Source organism: Salvelinus namaycush, chromosome 6, assembly GCF_016432855.1.
Source record: "Salvelinus namaycush isolate Seneca chromosome 6, SaNama_1.0, whole genome shotgun sequence".
Taxonomy (NCBI): domain Eukaryota; kingdom Metazoa; phylum Chordata; class Actinopteri; order Salmoniformes; family Salmonidae; genus Salvelinus; species Salvelinus namaycush.
The window spans coordinates 17,499,224-17,518,194 of record NC_052312.1 but is presented as its reverse complement, the minus strand read 5'-3'; the positions used below and the strand labels follow the sequence as shown (position 1 = coordinate 17,518,194).

Sequence of the window (18,971 nt, the reverse complement as noted above, 5' to 3'; positions counted from 1 at the left end):
CCTCTCTATACACCTCTCTATACACCTCTCTATATACACCTCTATATACACCTTTCTCTATACACCTCTCTCTATACACCTCTCCATACACCTCTCCATACACCTCACTTACACACGCTATTTTTTTCTCACTCCCTCTCCCAAGTCCTTCAGGACCACACAAACTGGTCAAGTGGGATAGTACTCAGTTTGGTCAACTAGACGCTTCTCTGTAGCTTGGCCCCCAACACTTCTTATCCACCGTGAACGAGGGAACGATAAAGGATGAGGAAAATGGAGGGAGATAGGGGGGATAAGGAGGACTGAAAAGGAATTGGGAGTTTTATCATATTAATTTTCTTTCCAGAAAGAAGGGAAGAATCCCATTCAATCCGCTACACCGCTGTTCCATAGTCCGAGACACAATGTCACAATGGAGATGGGGAGAGAAAGGGAGAGATTATCCATCTTGCGGTAAACCACGCCGTTAACCGTTTCATAGCGCCTCCGCCACGTCACTTCGCCGGCTGTGCGTCTTTGTGCAGCCCCCCCCATCTACCTCTCCATGGGCATTCTTCCTAATCCCTGAACAGTCCTCCAGACCTAGACTATAATCAACCTGCCCAGCTCACACCAACCCATGTCTGGTGTGTGTGTTACAGCTGTATGTTTGTGGTTGGCAGCCCGGTCTCCTGTTGTTGGCAGAATATCTTCTGGTTCAAAGAGAAGACGGGAGAGAGTCCCACAGAGAGGGATTACACCGATTTTTACACACACACACACACATACAGAAACGTGCATACTGAGAAACGACAATGTATTGCCAAACACCATCATGTACTGAGAGGTCTTTGTTCTCAGACGTAGTATGACTTTGTGTGCCTGCCTGCAGGGTGACAGTGGGTCTCTCCTGTCCCTATAGCCCTGTTGATTGACAGGTGAGTGTGACCAGTAGAACCCTTAGAAATCCAACATGGAACTCTGGCCACACACGCGCACTCGCACACGCACACGCACACGCACACACACACACACACACACACACACACACACACACACACACACACACACACACACACACACACACACACACACACACACACACACAGGCCACAGATAGAAACCTAATTCTGTCTTTTCTGTCTTTCCCCCTTTCAAAAACCGACCAATTACAGCCACTTCATTCCCCACCTCCCTCCCTCCCTCTCGCTCCGTCCCTCTTTTCCTAACAAGCAATCTCGTTAACGTCAGAACACCTCTCCCTCCGTCCCTCCCTCGCACTCTCTCTCTTCCCCCCTCCCCACTCTCGCCCTGCTCAGGTTTTTGTAATAAGGGTGGTCATTCAGGCTTTTTTGAGAGAGAGAGAGAGAGAGAGAGAGAGAGAGAGAGAGAGAGAGAGAGAGAGAGAGAGAGAGAGAGAGAGAGAGAGAGAGAGAGAGAGAGAGAGAGAGAGAGAAAAAGACAGGGAACATAATAATAGACAGACAAGTGACTGAGATTACTGCCCTGGTTGCAGGGGGGGACGTCATTATGTGGCGAGCAGGCTGTCAGGATGAATGAGGAGTGAGGGTGGTATTTAGTGATGCACCAGTGGCAGATTGTTGAGGCGAGTGTGTGGGATGACTAAATATCTACCGTTGCCACGGAAGCATCCACGTGTGTGTGTGTGTGTTGAGTAATTTTCTGCCATTGGATATTCTGAATTATTCAGAGGCTTCGTGCTTTGAAGCAATAATAAATCCCCGTCTGCGTGTGAACGATCTTCTCCCTCGCCATTCTGCCGCTGGAGCTTATTGGCTGAGGAAACTGCGCTACCAAAGTTCTACCAGACACACACTATTGTAAGCGTTCACATACACATGGGGAGTACCAACAAACCAACAAAATGCAAACGAAAAGTTCACAACGAGACACACGAACTTCAGGCGTGTGTGTGTGACGGGGTGGAGAGGACTAGCGTGCTCTGTAAGTTAGGACTGGAGTTGATGTGTTAATTGATGCGGTCATTAACGGGCATGCTGTGTGGATGCCGAGAACTAATGACGAACGGTGCTTCCTAACAGAACACTGCTTCAGTTTACAGAGCTGGAAACAGCACACGGGTCACACGGTCGTTGTGTTTGGACTTCACAATGTCACAGGGAGAAGTGGACAGAGAGGAGTTTGTTTGGGGTCTGGAGTGATGTGTGTGTGTGTGTGTGTGTGTGTGTGTGTGTGTGTGTGTGTGTGTGTGTGTGTGTGTGTGTGTGTGTGTGTGTGTGTGTGTGTGTGTGTGTGTGTGTGTGTGTGTGTGTGTGTGTGTGAGTCAGTGAATGAAGGTGTTAGAGTGGCGTTAACGCTCTTTGTCTGACAGGACACACTGTCAGCACTCAACCCTGACCCCTGACCTCTAACCCCTGACCTTTACGGAGGGACCCTGGCCCAAGCATCATGGCTGTTTAGGTCTATTTCCTAAACACAAAGAGGAGATAGGAGAGCGAGGGTGACCTCATCATGGAGAGAGAGAGAGAGAGAGGAGCGAGTCTGTTCTGGACTCTCCGACTCATTATTTCTTTACACTCTCTCTCTCTCTCGCTCTGCTCTCTCTCCCTCTCTCTCTCGGCCAGTGAACTAACTGATGGCGAGATAAGTAGCCATTGTCATCTGAAAGAGGTGCTGGAAAATGCATTTCTTTGCCGCTCTCTCTCTCTTTGTCTTCCTCTCAGTTGAAGGAGGATGAAGAAGGATGACAAAAGACCATTTCATGCCTTCAGTCGACCCCCGATAGCCCTCTCCTCTCCTGCATCCTCCCTTTCTCCTCACCACTCTCACTTTCAACCTTTGTCCATCTCACAGCTCCTCTTTCTTTTCTTCTCTCTCTCTCGCTCTCTCTGGGCAAGTGCTGTCACCTCTTTTCGTCTTTACCTTTGCCTCTCTCCCTCCACCGCTCTCCCTCCACCTCTCTCCCTCCACCTCTCTCCCTCCACCTCTCTCTCTCTCTCTCACCTCAGCCTTCCCTCTCTCTTCGTTTCTCCCTTTCACGGCTTCTCTCTGTCACCTTCCTGGTACTGGACCTCTCTCTCCTTTCCCTCTCTATATTTCACTCTCCCCATTTTTTTCTTCCGTTCGCTCTCCTTCCCATTCTTCTCTCACCGCTCTTCTCGCACCCTCTCTCTCCACTCCCTTTCACCCGACTCACTCTCCCTTTCTCTCTCTCCCTCTATTCACCTGCCACTCTCCTCTGCTGGGGGTCTGCCTTTTCCTGCACCCCTCCACACACACACACACACACTTCTCCCCCTGTGACACGCTGATACAGACACCTGGCTTAAGCAGGACATTACCCACTCCATCTCTCCGCCCTGCACTGTCTCCTTTTGTTGTCCTTCTCTCAGTATTTACCGATCTATTCCTTACCGCCTTCTCCATTTCTCTTTCTTTCTTTCTTTCTTTCTCTTTCTTTCTTTCTCTTCCTGTGTGTCTCTCTCTCTCTCTCTCTCGGTCTGACTGTCTATGTATCTCTCTGTTTCTCTCTCTCTCTCTCTTCGTCCCTATTTCCCCTCTGCCTCTCTTCTCCCCTGTCAATCAACAAGTCAGCAGTCGGTCTGTTCTGTTGGTGAGAACTTCTTCTTCTCTCAGTTTGAAAGGGATGAATGGGAATCAGGCAAACATCTGTCCCCGGAGACTAGAGGGAACGAGAGAGAACGAGAGAGAACACAATCGAGAGATGGAAGGGGGAATGGAAAAGAGGCTGAGGGGGAAAAGAGGGAGATTTGAGGGAGGAGGGAGGGAGAATCTATTTCTCTCTCTCTCTCTGTATATATATTTATCAAATCTCTCTGCAGTACATTGTCTCTGTATGAGTAGTCTCTACTGAGTTCTCCTAAACAAAGGAGGGGAAAAAATGATATTTTTAGACCCTTTCATAACTCATTAACATAATGATTTGGGCTTTGTAGAATCTTTTCATGTATATTTAAACGTGTGTATGGGGGGGGGGGGGGTTGCTGTGTTGTGTTTACCGCCCTGCTGGGATACACAGGTTTACAATCGAAGCGCTCTCTCACACAATCACATATAGTACACACACTCTCACACACACACACGCTTCACACACACTCAATGGTCATGCCTCCTGTCTGTTGTTCCTCGATTCATACGTTTTTTAATGCAAATAAGAGGGTGCGTGTGCGTGTATTCGTGCTTGTGTGCACGCGTGTGTGTCTGTCAATCGGGCGTGTGTTACCTTTGGGACTGTGTAGTGGGCCCAGTGAGTAATGGAGCCCAGGTCCTTATCTGTCACCAGAGAGCCTCCCTGCCTCTCAGCCAGCTGTCAATCAAATTGGCTCTGGAGAGAAGAGTCAGCATCAAACACACAGAGAACGAGGGGGGGGGTTGGAGAGCAAGGGGGGAGGAGAGAGAGGGAGGAGGAGGAGAGGAGGAGATGAGGAGGAGGGAGAGGAGAGAGAGAGTAAGAGAGAGAGAAACAGAGAGAGAGAAACAGAGGGATTTGATGGTGAGAGAGAGAAGAGACAGACAGGGAGTGAGGAGGGAGATAGAGAGAAAGGGGGGAGATGCAGAGAGAGAGAGAGAGAGAGCGAGAAAAGAGAGACTGGGAAAGAGGAATGCGAGAGAGGGAGAGAGAGAGCGAGGTAGAGTACAGGCAGGGAGGGTTTATGAAAAGGTTTTCTGTCTCTGTGCCCTCCAGGCAAGAGGAAAATGGAAGCGTAAAACACTTAACCTCCAATGAATTAGGTACCTAAAAATATATTTGAGCTTTTTTATATAAAGTAACTCTTTTGCTCTGGTGGGGAAGAAAATATAATGGGTTTGGTGCATGGTGGAGGTAGACACGCAGCTGCTGCAATGCACAGACACATTCTGGCAAGCTATCGAGGCTGAAATTGGCATGACACACTTCAATATCCTGACAGGAGTGAATAGTTCTTGGAGGTAGGAGCGAGGCTGTGTGTGTGTGTGTGTGTGTGTGTGTGTGTGTGTGTGTGTGTGTGTGTGTGTGTGTGTGTGTGTGTGTGTGTGTGTGTGTGTGTGTGTGTGTGTGTGTGTGTGTGTGTGTGTGTGTGTGTGTGTGTGTGTGGATATATATTCAGTCGTATATAGTCAGCCCAGCCTGCCTGTCCTACTTTGTTACAATACACTCTCTCTCTCCCTCTCTCTCCCTCCCTCCAACTGTTGATTTTACAGCGGGGCTCTTCAACCCCTGGATACTTCTGGGACCGCAACCTGACCACACTCTCCTAAGCGCTGTTCTACCCCACTTTTAAACTCCCGCTTCCCAAGTCCTCCCCAGTCCTTCTCCCCAAGCATCTTGAAGCGATTTGGGGCTCTCTCTCTCTGGCTGTCTCCCCCCGCCACCTACTCAACCCTGGAGACGAGGGAGGAGGAGGGTTAAGGGCTTAGGAGAGTATGGTCAGGTTGCGGTCCCAGAAGGACCCAGGGGTTGAGGAGCCCTGCGGTAAAATCAACAGTTAGAGGGTGAGAGAGAGAGAGAGAGGGAGAGGGAGGGAGGAACGAAAGAAAGAAAGAGAGGAGAGGAGAGAAGGAGAGGGTAACGTGGCTCGCTTTGTGCCTTGGGGTAGGAATGGTAGCTGGTCTGAAATCCAGACCCCAGGATGAATAACTGTACCAGAAGCAGACATTGGTGTGGGGCCGTTGGAATGATCTTGCACCTGGGGCCCACATGCACTGACTATAACCTTTTAGGATCATAGTCTAGGAGCCCCACATATACTGTGGCCCTATAGAAACATAGTGTAGCCAAGGGTCAGAGACCTCTTTAGACACTGTGGCCTTTTAGTACTAAGGTTTCGGGGCCCCTCAGATTTCACGGCCCCTCAAAGTACAAAGTTTAGGCTTCATACACACACCGGGGCCATGAAAGTCATAGGTCAGGGACTGGGAAGACTTTGGGCAAAACTCTATTCCCCATATACTGTAGTGAACAGTTTTTTACTATAACCACCCACACCCCATTTAGTGCACTACGTTGAACCATACTGTGACGGCTCTGGTCAAAAGTAGTGCAGTAAATGACTAGGAGGGTATCATTTTGAGACTGGCAGACTGTGTGGGCCTTACGGGGGCCCTCTCTGTGGCCCCTGTGTCCCAGGACAGGTGACCCAGACTATGATAGGTGAGTCAGGTCAGCCCCTATACTTCTCTACCTCTTCATCCCTCCACCTCTCTATCCCTCCACCTCTTATCCCCCTCCCCCCCTCTACTCTTCCCTCCTTCATCCCTCCCTCCCTCTTTATCACTCCCCCCTTTCATCCCTCCCCCCTCCCCTCCCCCTCTCCCTCCCCCTCTCTATCCCTCCACCTCTCTATCCCTCTCCCTCTTCATCCCTCCCCCTCTTCATCCCTCCCCCTCTCTATCCCTCCCCCTCTTTCATCCCGCCCCCTCTTCATCCCTCCCTCTTCCCATCCCTTCCCCCTCTCTATCCCTCCCCTCTCTATCCCTCCCCCTCTCTATTCCCTTCTCCCTCTCTCTTATCCCTCCCCCTCTCTATCCCTCCCCTCCCTCTCCTCCTCTATCCCTCCCCTCTCTCTATCCCTCCCCTCCTATCTCTATCCCCCTCTCTATCCCTCTCCCTCTCATCCCTCTTCCCCTCATCCCTCCCCCCTCTCTATCCCTCCCCCTCTCTATCCCTCCCTCTCCATCCTCCCCCTCTCTATCCCTCCCCTCTCCATCCCTCCCCCTCTCATCCCCCCCTCTCTATCCTACCCCCTCTCTATCCCTCCCCTCTCTATCCCTCCACCTCTCCATCCTCCTCCTCCTCCCTCCCCTCATCCCTCCCCCTCTCTTCCTCCACCTCTCTATCCCTCACCTCTCTATCCCTCCCCCTCTCTTATCTCCTATCCCTCTCCTCTCTCTATCCCCCCCCTTTCTATCCCTCCCCCTCTCTATCCCTCCCCCTCTCTATACCTCTCCCTCTTATCCCCTCCCCCTCTCTATACCTCTCCTCTCATCCCTCCTCTTCTATCCCTCCCCCTCTCCATCCCTCCCCCTATCTCCTCCCTCCCCTCTATCCCTCCCCCTCTTATCCTCCCCCTCTCATCCCTCCCACTCTCCCTCCCCTCTCTATCCCTCCCCCTCTCTATCCCTCCCCCTCTCCATCCCTCCACCTCTCCTCTCGGGATGGGTACCGTTATTCGAATGTTTGAATATCCGAACGGACGTCAGCATTCGATTACATGGGAGAGTAAAGGCTTTGTCTGAAAGTAAATATAATGCTCTATGTGACATGGCTACATAGCTTATAAGGACAGGCCGTAAGTGGGAGATTTCTGATCAATTCAAAATGGAGTTAAAATGATGGATTTAAGTTGGCTAAATGACAAGGAGGAGGGTACTATGATCAAACAACATGTAGGCTGTAGTTTCATATGATTGGAGTTGTTTTAGACAAGGACGCCTCAAAATAGCCTCAAGTAACCTCGCTACTTCAGCTAGCTGGCTAACATAGCTGGCTACTGCAGCTAGCTGGCTAACATAGCTGGCTAAGCTAGCTGGCTAACATAGCTGGCTAACATAGCTGGCTAACATAGCTGGCTAACATAGCTGGCTAACATAGCTGGCTACTTCAGCTAGCTGGCTAACATAGCTGGCTACTGCAGCTAGATAGCTTCTTTACAACGATTCGATGCGGTCAAGACAGGCACTACTAGATGATATAACAGATGGCAGCAACAAGTTTGTCTAACTAGCGCAAGTCATTTTGGCTACTTTCTCTCCCCCCGTGCCACACACCGACCGTCACACACACTGGCCCCTGATCCCCTCTCGCCCCTACCCCACCATTCTGCTGAAACGAGCGCACTGGCTCTCTTGAGTCACGCCAGCAAGTCGCCATTGAAGTCCTCCGCCCCCCAAAAATATAAATAATAACAATTCTTTAAAATACATGTATTTTGACTATCCGGATATATCCTGATATTATGATAGTATTTGAATAGTGAAATAATTTCAACTGCCCATCCCTACTCTCCACCCTTCCATCAGAGACATCTATGGTGTCTGTCCTCATTCCTCCCGAGCATTCACTCACCTAATTGAATTACTGAGTTGGTTTGAGAGAATGAGTTTAACCACACACACACACACACACACACACACACACACACACACACACACACACACACACACACACACACACACACACACACACACACTGGGTGAGATATAACCAGCTGGAGCTCTAAAAGCCTGGTTGAAAAAACACACACACACACACACACACACACACACAAACACACACACACACACACACAACACACACCACACACACACACATACACAAAACATCACACACACACATGGTCACACACACGCGCACACAACACACACACACACACATGGTCACACACACATGGTCACAACACACACACACACACACACACACACCACACACACACACACACCACACACACACACACACACACACACACACAATCACACACACACACACACACTGGGGGGCCCTCCGGCTCTGGCCTGTCCAGGACCTGGGTTCTCCATCAGCCCACACCTCCTATAGGAGTTCTTAATGAGGCCAATTGAGCCAGCCGCAAATCATTCCAATTTACACTGGACTACATACTGAGAGAGAGGAGGTGCAGAGAGAGGAGGTGGCGAGGAGGAGGAGATTAAAATCTATAATCGGCTTCCTATTTCGCAACAAAGCCTCCTTCACTCATGCTGCCAAACATACCCTCGTAAAACTGACTATCCTACCAATCCTTGACTTTAGCGATGTCGTTTACAAAATAGCCCCCAACACTCTACTCAGCAAACTGGATGTAGTCTATCACAGTGCCATCCGTTTTATCACCAAAGCCCGATATACTACCCACCACTGCGACCTGTATGCTCTCGTTGGCTGGCCCTCACTACATATCTGTCGCCAAACCCACTGGCTCCAGGTCATCTATAAGTCTTTTCTAGGTAAAGCCCTGCCTTATCTCAGCTCACTGGTCACCATAGCAACACCCAACCGTAGCACGCGCTCCAGTGGGTATATTTCATTGGTCATCCCCAAAGCCATCACTTACCTTGGCCACCTTTCCTTCCAGTTCTCTGCTGCAAATGACTGGAACGAATTGCAAACATCACTGAAGCTGGAGTCTTATATATGTCTCTCTAACTTTAAGCATCAGCTGTCAGAGCAGCTTACCGATCACTGTACCTGTACACAGCCCATCTGTAAATAGCACACCCAACTACCTCATCCCCATATTATTACTTACCCTCTTGCTCTTTTGCACCTCAGTATCTCTACTTGCACATCATCATCTGCACATCTGTCACTCCAGTGTTAATGATAAATTGTAATTATTTCGCCACTATGGGCTATTTATTGCCTTGCCTACCTAATCTTACTACATTTGCACACACTGTATATAGATTTTTCTATTGTGTTATTGACTGTAGGCTTGTTTATCCCATGTGTAACTCTGTGTTGTTTTTGTCACACTGCTTTGCTTTATCTTGGCCAGGTCGCAGTTGTAAATGAGAAATGTTCTCAACTGGCCTACCTGGTTAAATAAAGGTGGGGAGAGAGAGGAGGTGGGGAGAGAGAGGAGGTAGAGGGGGAGAGAGAGGAGGTGGGGGGGAGAGGGAGGGGGGAGAGAGAGGAGGAGGTGGGAGAGAGAGGAGGTGGGGAGAGAGAGGAGGGGGGGGAGAGAGAGGAGGAGGGCATGGGAGAGAGAGGAGGAGGGGAGAGAGAGGAGGTGGGGAAGAGAGGGAGGTGGGGAGAGAGAGGAGGTGGGGAGAGAGAGGAGGTGGGGAGAGAGAGGAGGAGGGGAGAGAGAGGAGGAGGGGGGAGAGAGAGGTGGGGAGAGAGAGGAGGAGGGGAGAGAGGGAGGGGGGAGAGAGAGGAGGAGGGGAGAGAGAGGAGGAGGGGAGAGAGAGAGGACGAGGGGGAGAGAGAGAGGGGGAGAGAGAGGAGGACGAGGGGGAGAGAGGAGGTGGGGAGAGAGAGGAGGAGGGGAGAGAGAGAGGAGGGTGGGGAGAGAGAGGAGGAGGGGAGAGAGGAGGAGGGGGAGAGAGAGGAGGAGGGGGAGAGAGAGGAGGGGGGGGAGAGAGGAGGAGGGGGGAGAGAGAGGAGGAGGGGGGGAGAGAGGAAGAGGGGGAGAGAGAGGAGGAGGGAGAGAGAGGAGGAGGGGAGAGAGGAGGAGGGGGAGAGGAGAGAGGAGGGGGAGAGCGGAGGAGGGGGAGAGAGAGGAGGTGGGGAGAGAGAGGAGGAGGGGGTGGGGAGAGAGAGGAGGTGGGGAGAGAGAGGAGGAGGGGGGAGACCTGGTGACTAAATGTTTCTTTTCACCTGATTTTAACTCTATTTGATTGGTTGAAAGTTAGAAAGCACTTTTGAGGATTTGGCTCCAGAATCCATATGTTACTGTAAGGTAGATAATAACACTCTCTTTATCAGTGTGTTGATTCTTAAGAGGACCCGGGGCCGTATTAACGGTTCAGGACCCGTATCCACAAAGCATCTCAGAGTAGGAGTGCTGATCTAAGATCAGTTGTTCCTTTTAGATCATAATGAACAAGACTGTAAATAGGTGGGGACCTGATCCTAGATCAGCACTCAGGCTCTTTGTGGATACGGGCCCAGGTAGATGATAGATAGAAGAGTGTAAAGGGAGGGAGGGAGAGAGAGAGATGGAAGAATGTAAAGAGAGGGAGGGAGGGAGAGAGAGAGATGGAAGAGTGTAAAGAGAGGGAGGGAGAGAGATGGAAGAGTGTAAAGAGAGGGAGGGAGAGAGATGGAAGAGTGTAGAGAGAGAGAGATGGAAGAGTGTAAAGAAGGACCCGGCTGTGTGTTCTTTAAAGGCCAAGTCATCAGCGTGCCTGCATCCCATGTCTCTGTGGTTAGTCCCACGGTTACGGGGTGTGTGATGTGACACCAGCGCTGCGGCAATCCAGACCGCCTCCGGACAGATGGAAGGGAGTGTGTGTGTGTGTGTGTGTGTGTGTGTGTGTGTGTGGTGTGTGTGTGGTGTGTGTGTGTGTGTGTGTGTGTGTGTGGTGTGTGTGTTGTGTGTGTGTGTGTGTGTGTGTGTGTGTGTGGTGGTGTGTGTGTGTGTGTGTGTGTAGATCTGTGTGTGTGTGTGTGGCGATCAGTGTGTGTGCTGATGAGGGATGCTGTGCACTGCAGTGACAAGGACACTCTTACCTTCAGAGTCCCACGACACCGGCTACCTATTCAAACACAACCTCAGCCCTACCTGCCTCTCTCTGTCTCTGTTCCTCCCTCTCCTCCCTCTCATCCCTCTTCTCCCTCTTCTCCCTCTCCTCCATCTTCTCCCTCTCCTCCCTCTTCTCTCTCTCCTCCCTCTTCTCTCTCTCCTCCCTCTCCTCCCTCTTCTCCCTCGCCTCCCTCTTCTCCCTCTCTCTGTGTCAGGAGAAACCATATGGAAACAATTTTTCCTGTCGTTCTCTCTCACCACAGACATTCCAGCACTCTGGCTTTCCAACAACCTTGTGTTGCTCTGCTGTTAGCTACTATTTCTCCTTCTGCACCTCGCTCCTCCTCCTTCTCTCCGGCCACCTCTCTCTTCCTCCTTCTCTCCGGCCACCTCTCTCTTCCTCCTTCTCTCCGGCCACCTCTCTCTTCCTCCTTCTCTCCGGCCACCTCTCTCTTCCTCCTTCTCTCCGGGCCACCTCTCTCTTCCTCCTTCTCTCCGGCCACCTCTCTCTTCCTCCTTCTCTCCGGCCACCTCGCTCCTCCTCCTTCTCTCCGACCAGCTCTCTCTTCCTCCCTCTCTCCCTCTCTCCGGCCACCTCTCTCTTCCTCCCTCTCTCCGGCCACCTCTCTCTTCCTCCCTCTCTCCGGCCACCTCTCTCTTCCTCCCTCTCTCCTTCCCTACTACTCCCTCTCTCCCTCCCTACTACTCCCTTTCTCCTCCTACTACTCCCTCTCTCCTTCCCTACTACTCCCTCTCTCCCTCCCTACTACTCCTCTCTCCCTCCTTACTACTCCCTCTTTCCTTTCCTACTACTCCCTAATTCCCTCCCTACTACTCCCTCTCTCCTTCCCTACTACTCCCTCTCTCCTTCCCTACTCTCCCCTTCCCTTCCTACTACTCCCTTCTCCCTCCTTACTACTCCCTCTCTCCTCCTACTTACCTCCCTCTCTCCTTCCCTACTACTCCCTCTCTCCTTCCACTACTCCCTCTCTCTCCCTACTCCCTCTCTCCTTTCCTACTACTCCCTCTCTCCTTCTCTACTACTCCCTCTCCCCCTCCCTACTACTCCCTCTCTCCTTCCCTACTACTCCCTCTCCTTCCCTACTACTCCCTCTCTCCTTTCCTACTACTCCCTCTCTCCTTCCTACTACTCCTCTCCCCTCCCTACTACCCCTCTCTCCCTCCCCTACTCCCTCTCCATCCCTACTACTCCCTCTCTCCTTTCCTACTACTCCCTCTCTCCTTCCCTACTACTCCCTCTCTCCCTCCCTACTACTCCCTCTCCCCTTCCTACTTCTCCTCCTCCTTCCTACTACCTCTCTCCTTCCCTACTACTCCCTCTCTCCCTCCCTACTACTCCCTCTCTCCTTCCCTACTACTCCCTCTCTCCTTCCCTACTACTCCCTCTCTCCTTCCCTACTACTCCCTCTCTCCTTTCCTACTACTCCCTCTCTCCTTCCCTACTACTCCCTCTCTCCCTCCCTACTACTCCCTCTCCCCCTCCTACTCCCTCTCTCCCTCCCTACTACTCCCTCTCTCCTTCCCTACTACTCCCTCTCTCCCTCCCTACTACTCCCTCTCTCCCTCCCTACTACTCCCTCTCTCCTTCCCTACTACTCCCCCAATGTTTTTGCTCTGTTTCTCTTTCGCACTCTCTGTCCCTCCATTCCATGTCCTTGCCATCTCTCTTTCTCACTGTCTTTCACCTCTTCATCACTTGCTTTTTCTTCTCACCCCGATGTGGAGATATCTAGGTCACGCCTCCGTATTGGAAATAGTAAAATCCGGCGTCCCCAAAACGGCACACTGTTCCCTACACAGTGCACTACCTTTGACCAGGGCCATATGATCAAAAGTATAGAGAATAGGACATAGTCAAAGTATGATCAGTGACTTTCTCTCGTCTGAAAACTCTCTCTCTGTCTACTCTCAGTCAAATAACTTCTCTTTACTATAGTAATGCTCTTGAGATCCAGGTAACTGCCAAAATAAAGGAAACACCCAACATAAAGTGTCTTAATAGGGTGTTGGACCACCACGAGCCAGAACAGCTTCAATGCGCGTTGGCATAGATTCTACAAGTGTCTGGAACTCTGTTGGAGGGAAACGACGCCATTTGTCCTCGCGAAATTCCATCATTGTGTGTTTTATTGATGGCTTTGGAAAAGACCGTCTCAGGCGAATCTCCCGAGTGTTCCATTGGATTGAGATCTGGTGACTCACACCCTTTAAACCCCCCTATGCTCCTTTGAGACCCGTCTTTCAACGTCACTGAGATCTCTTCTTCTAGCCATGGTAGCCAAAATAATGGGCGACTGGGCGTTTTTACCGATGCATGATGGGATGTCCATTGCTAATTAGCTCAGGGACCACACCTGTGTGGAAGTACCAGCTTTCAACATACGTTGTATCCCTTCATTTAGTCAAGTGTTTCCTTTATTTTGGCAGTTACCTGTATGTTTGTTTAATATTTATCTTGATCTAATAAAGCGATAGCACTGTGGAACCCTGCAGACTGAGTATGGATGTATCAGACTGCGTCGAGTCAAAGGGTCTGAATGAACAGCTCTCTTTTTCTTCTTTTTTTGCAAATATGCTTTCTGGGAAATATGTTTTTCTTTCGTTTATTTATTTCTCTGTCCTGTTCCTACTCAAACCTCTGATGAAGGCGATTCATGACAAAAAACGTAAGCCTATTGTCTCGTTTTGTCCCGTCAATAAATCTATCGGATGTACCCGGCAACAGACTGCTCCTTGTTCTTCATTCTCCTGGATAGTCACTGGTTGAAGTGTCCTGGGGTAAGGAATGTTTTGGGGATTTTCAAGTCCCTCGGCCAAGCACCTGATCTCCCCCCCCCCCCCCCCCCCCCCACCCCCCCCCCCCCCACCCAATGGGCTGAAGCTCATATGGGTATACCTTTTCTCCATGGATGTACTAACTTTGTCTCCTGAATGCGGTTTGCATTGGTAATATGCACAAGAAGTGTGGACCGTTTTTGACACTTTAAGATGATTGGCTGAGTTCAGGATGAAAGCAAATGAATGTACCTCTAGTTCGTTGTATGGGGAGCACTTCTCGAAGCACAAACAGACACACTGTGGTTCCTGTAGTAGACAGCCGAGAGACGAGGGCCAGGTGTCGGATCAGGCCAGTGTGTGTCTGCATCCTTGTGTGTGTAACAGCGTGTGTACATTAGGGCCTGTCTGTGTGTCTACCATGAGATTAACCCCGACAGGTTTATGCATGGGTTCCATAAATCTACCAGAGTACCGGTTTATTATTCAATAATGGGAAGGTACTTTGGGATTCTTAGTAACACATATGGTTGTGTTTAGTTTAATTGGACAAATCATAGAGATCTATTGGCGTGATGTAAGTCTCTCTTTTCTTTTCATCTAGCTTGTCTGTGGGGGGATTTTAGGGCTTTTTCACATGGGCTCTGACTCAAAGGCTCAATTCTCTCTCTCTCTCTCTCTCTCTCTCTCTCTCTCTCTCTCTCTCTCTCTCTCTCTCTCTCTCTCCTCTCTCTCTCTCTCTCTCTCTCTCTCTCTCCCCCCCTCCCCCTGTGCCGGATGGGTTGGTTTCACCCCATATTCTCTCACACACAGGGATAGAGACACACACACACACATCCCTCTTGTCCCGCTGGCTGCACCTGTGTGGCTTTGGTTCGGACACGGCTCAAGTTGCCTCTGAGGAATCTGGGATATGTGGGGCACCGAATATGCTATCTAACCAGCCACCGTCAGGTACATACACACTGCAGAGACGTGAGGGGAGAGGGGGGGAAAGGGGGGAGCAGGGGTCAGGAGAGGAGGGAGACGAGTGTCAGAGAAACTAACACTCCAGTCTTTTCTCTGGCCTTGAAGGTCGAGGCAGGGCAGCGACCAGGGTTGAGAAAATGATGTTTCTGCCCTCATGAAAGACCCCGGAGAAGAAAGGAGAGGAAAGTTCTCCCCCTCCTCTCCTCCCCTCCTCTCCTCCCCTCCACCCACTCCACCCTCCATCACCTCTGGCCCCTCCATCCCCCACTCCCTGTTGCAAAGTGTGGACACATGAATGGCGCTATTGTCTGCCGGAGAGTGAGGGGGGTAGAGAGAGGGATGCAGTCCGACAAAGGGAGAGAGGCAGGGTGCCGAGGGCAAGTGAGTGGAGCTGCGTCTGTTCATTCCGTGTCTGGTCCAAGTGATTTATTTCGTTGTGAAGATGAACTCTGTGAAGTTGTACGAAGTTCACGTCACTTCTTCTTTCTTGCTTCCACGTCCAGTCATATGAGAGCGTTGTTCCTTTGTTATAGCATTCGACAACGTTGGAACCAAGGTCTGCTTTGTTATAGAATTCAATGCAATTTCTTGTACCCTCCTGCATGAACAAGACTGTTGACAGTTGAGATTTGTTGCTGGTACAGCACGTGAATTGTAGGTTTGTGAATGTGTGTGTGTGTGCTCATATGTGTGTCCAGCCACGGTAGCCCAGTGATAGCGGTTAGCCGTGTTGGGAAGCAGAGGAAGGTATGCACATGGTGATAAAGATTCTCGGTGAGCCTGCATAGCGCCATCACAACTCAACAAGCAGGGCTACAGTTCGTCTCTATACCGCTTTCTGTTTTTCCATCGCTCCTTTTTTTCTTTCTTGCTTTTCCTCTTTTTATCCTTTTGCACATCTCTTTGTCTGTTTCTCCGTTTTCTCTCTTTCAGTTCCTGAACAGACATCTGTGTTTGAGATCTCTCTTCGGTTGATCTTTATCTCATGTTCCCCTCGCTCCCTTTCTCCATTTTAAACATACCTTTACTTCCTCCTCCCTCTGGTTTGACCATTACACCTGCCTGCACAGTGGCTCTCTCTCTCTCTCTCTCTCTCTCTCTCTCTCTCTCTCTCTCGTCTCTCTATCTCTCTCTCTCTCTCTCTCTCTCTCTCTCTCTCTCTCTCTCTCTCTCTCTCTCTCTCTCTCTCTCTCTCTCTCTCACACACCATTCTCTTGCTCTTTTGTCTACTGTGACATAGGCTACAACCCACCATCAGATAACACACAAATGTGCCATGCAGGAAATAAGGGGGGTGTGAATGTGCCTTCAGGAAGGTGTTTGTATGGGTATGTGTGTTAGTATCTCCTGAGTGTGTTATTGTGTACACGGAAGCCCCTTAGCAACTGCCTATGTGACTGGAATTTATAGTAGACCGTCTGTAAATGGTTTATGTGTGTGTGTGTGTGTGTGTGTGTGTGTGTGTGTGTGTGTGTGTGTGTGTGTGTGTGTGTGTGTGTGTGTGAGGCCCAGCCCAGCTACTGTGCTTTCCTGGTGCGGGGGTGTGTGTTGAGTGCAGTTAGTGTTTCCCTCTCCAGTGTGAGTGCTTAGTGATAAACTCCTGCTCCCGGTGATGAGAACAGGAATGCCAAGTTCCTCTGCTGCTGCAGGCCTCTACTACACTAGCTTCTAGCTAGCTTCTCCACTACCAGTTGCAGGGTCAAGGACGAAATTCTATATTCATTTAAGGTGTCTATGCTGCTAGCCAAACATTCTAACAGCTACTCAATTAGCATATTTACATTTACATTTACATTTAAGTCATTTAGCAGACGCTCTTATCCAGAGCGACTTACAAATATTTCTGGTCACACAGCCTACATTTCCCATTCACTACGTGCTACTGATAGCAAAAGAATGCTAATGCTAACAGATTACAGATAGCCTAACAGTGCTCTTGTGTTGTTAGCCGTGCTAGCGTTGTGGTGTGCTGTTCGCCAACGTGGCGTTGTGTTCTGTGAATGAAAAAGTGGACGAGTCCGTTGGTCTTAGTCCCTAATGTCCCTCCTCTGCCTCTCTCTCTGTTCTGACTAAGTGTCGCCAAGATCCTGGGGTGGTTAACTGCCTGCCTGGCGTCAGGTAGCCTAGTGGTTAAGAGCGCTGGGCAAGTAATTCGCTGGTTCGAATCCCCGGACCGACTAGACGAAAAAATCTGCTCAATGTGAGCTCGAGCAAGGCAGTTAACCCTAATTGCTCCTGTAAGTCGCCCTGGATAAGAGCGTCTGCTAAATGACGTAAATGTATAGCGGAATTTAACAGAATCATTTCCAAGGACTGTTGGATGAGTAGGGAGGTGAGGGGCTTGGGTTTGCGTTTTTGCGTGATGAAAAAAAAGAGGACGGAAAAACCTGCCTTCAACGAACGGAGACGGAGAAACACTTACTATATAGGTTATGTTGATTAGTCTTTACAAGTGACACTAACCTCTCATTTTATTTTCTACCTCTCTCTCTTTCTCTCTCCTTCTCTCTCCTCTCTCTCTTTCTCTCTCCTTCTCTCTCTCTCTCTTTCTCTCTCCTCTCTCTCTCTCCTTCCTCTCCTCTCTCTCTCTCTCTCCTTCTCTCTCCACCTTTCTCTCTCTTTTCTCTCTCCTTCTCTCTCTCTGTCTCCCTCTAGGTTTTTGGACGATAAGGGCTACGTCCTCTACCCTCAGATCGGGGACCGCCTGGACCTCATCTGTCCGTCGTCGGACCCCCCCAGCCAGCGGGCCCCCGCCGAGTATGAGTTCTACAAGCTATATCTGGTGTCGTCACGTGACCAAGCGGACAGGTGTGAGGTGACGGGCGCGCCCAACCTGCTGCTCACCTGTGACAAGCCCAACAATGACATGAGATTCACTATCAAGTTCCAGGAGTACTCTCCTAACCTGTGGGGACACGAGTTCAAGACCAACGCTGACTACTACATCATCGGTGAGTAGGGAGAATTGGAGTGTGTGTGGAGGGGTGGGGGGTGGGGGGGGGGGGGTGTTGCTTGCCTGTGTGTGTTTTGCGTGTGTTTATATTCTGTAGCTCCTCTGCTGCTGTTGATTTGGCCCGAGGTTATTGTTATTGCCAGACTTGCAGTGACCGGGGATCCGGCTATTTCTTTTGTTTTCCTTTGGGTTTGTTTGAGGTCAGGACTCGTGAATACGTGACGAGGTCATCAACGCCAGCCAAGCCAAGCGTGTGTATCACGTAGAACGATCTCTTAAGGTCACGTCAAGCGACACCTCTCCGGGGCTGTTTCTTCAGTACACACAACACTACGAGGGAGAGAACGAGTGGATTCGGGAGCCCAGGAGAACTCTTGAGACACACACACACACACACACACACACGCACACACACATGGCCTTGCCAACCCAAACATGAGCTCTGTGTAAAACTCCTCAGGAAGGAGTAGACATTATTAGATTGCTGTACTGTAGATTCTCTCCTACGTCCTTGGGACCCCCATTTCACTCAGGTGTATTAATGCTGTCTTCACTTCCTCTTCTCATGGGTGGGGGGAAAAAGAGGAGAGAGAGCCAAGAAGAAGTGGAAATGGCGACGGAGAGAGAGAGAGAGAGAGAACATTTGAGAAAGAGAGAGGGAATGAGAGACCGCGAACTACAGACGAACCGACTCCATCCACTTCCCTCGTACCGAGCTACTTATATTTGCCTGCTCTATATTTGCCTGACAGTTTCTGTGCCACATCTAGTATCTTCATGCCGCGTGTGTTTGAGAGGCAGGGTGGGGGGAGCGTATTGTATCGGTACTCCAAGTATGCACTCACTCACAATCAGCAGAGCTGCATTTTTTTCAGATTACATCTGCTTAGACGTGTTAACCCACTGCAACATTCACAATAGCCCCCCTGTGTGTGTGTGTGTGTGTGTGTGTGTGTGTGTGTGTGTGTGTGTGTGTGTGTGTGTGTGTGTGTGTGTGTGTGTGTGTGTGTGTGTGTGTGTGTGTGTGTGTGTGTGTGCTTGCCTGTGTGTTTGCCTGTGTGTTTGCCCACAACATCAGCCACTATAGT

At 50.3% G+C, this 18,971-nt stretch overlaps 1 protein-coding gene across 1 annotated transcript in view; it reads left to right on the top strand.

The window, feature by feature from the left end:
• efnb3b (ephrin-B3b) overlaps positions 1-18,971 on the top strand; it is a 96,439-nt gene that overhangs the window by 29,405 nt on the left and 48,063 nt on the right. The window contains exon 2 of the mRNA XM_038996046.1: positions 17,586-17,881. Within this exon, the coding sequence (XP_038851974.1) occupies positions 17,586-17,881 (296 nt within the window). The remainder of the gene's footprint in view (positions 1-17,585; positions 17,882-18,971) is intronic.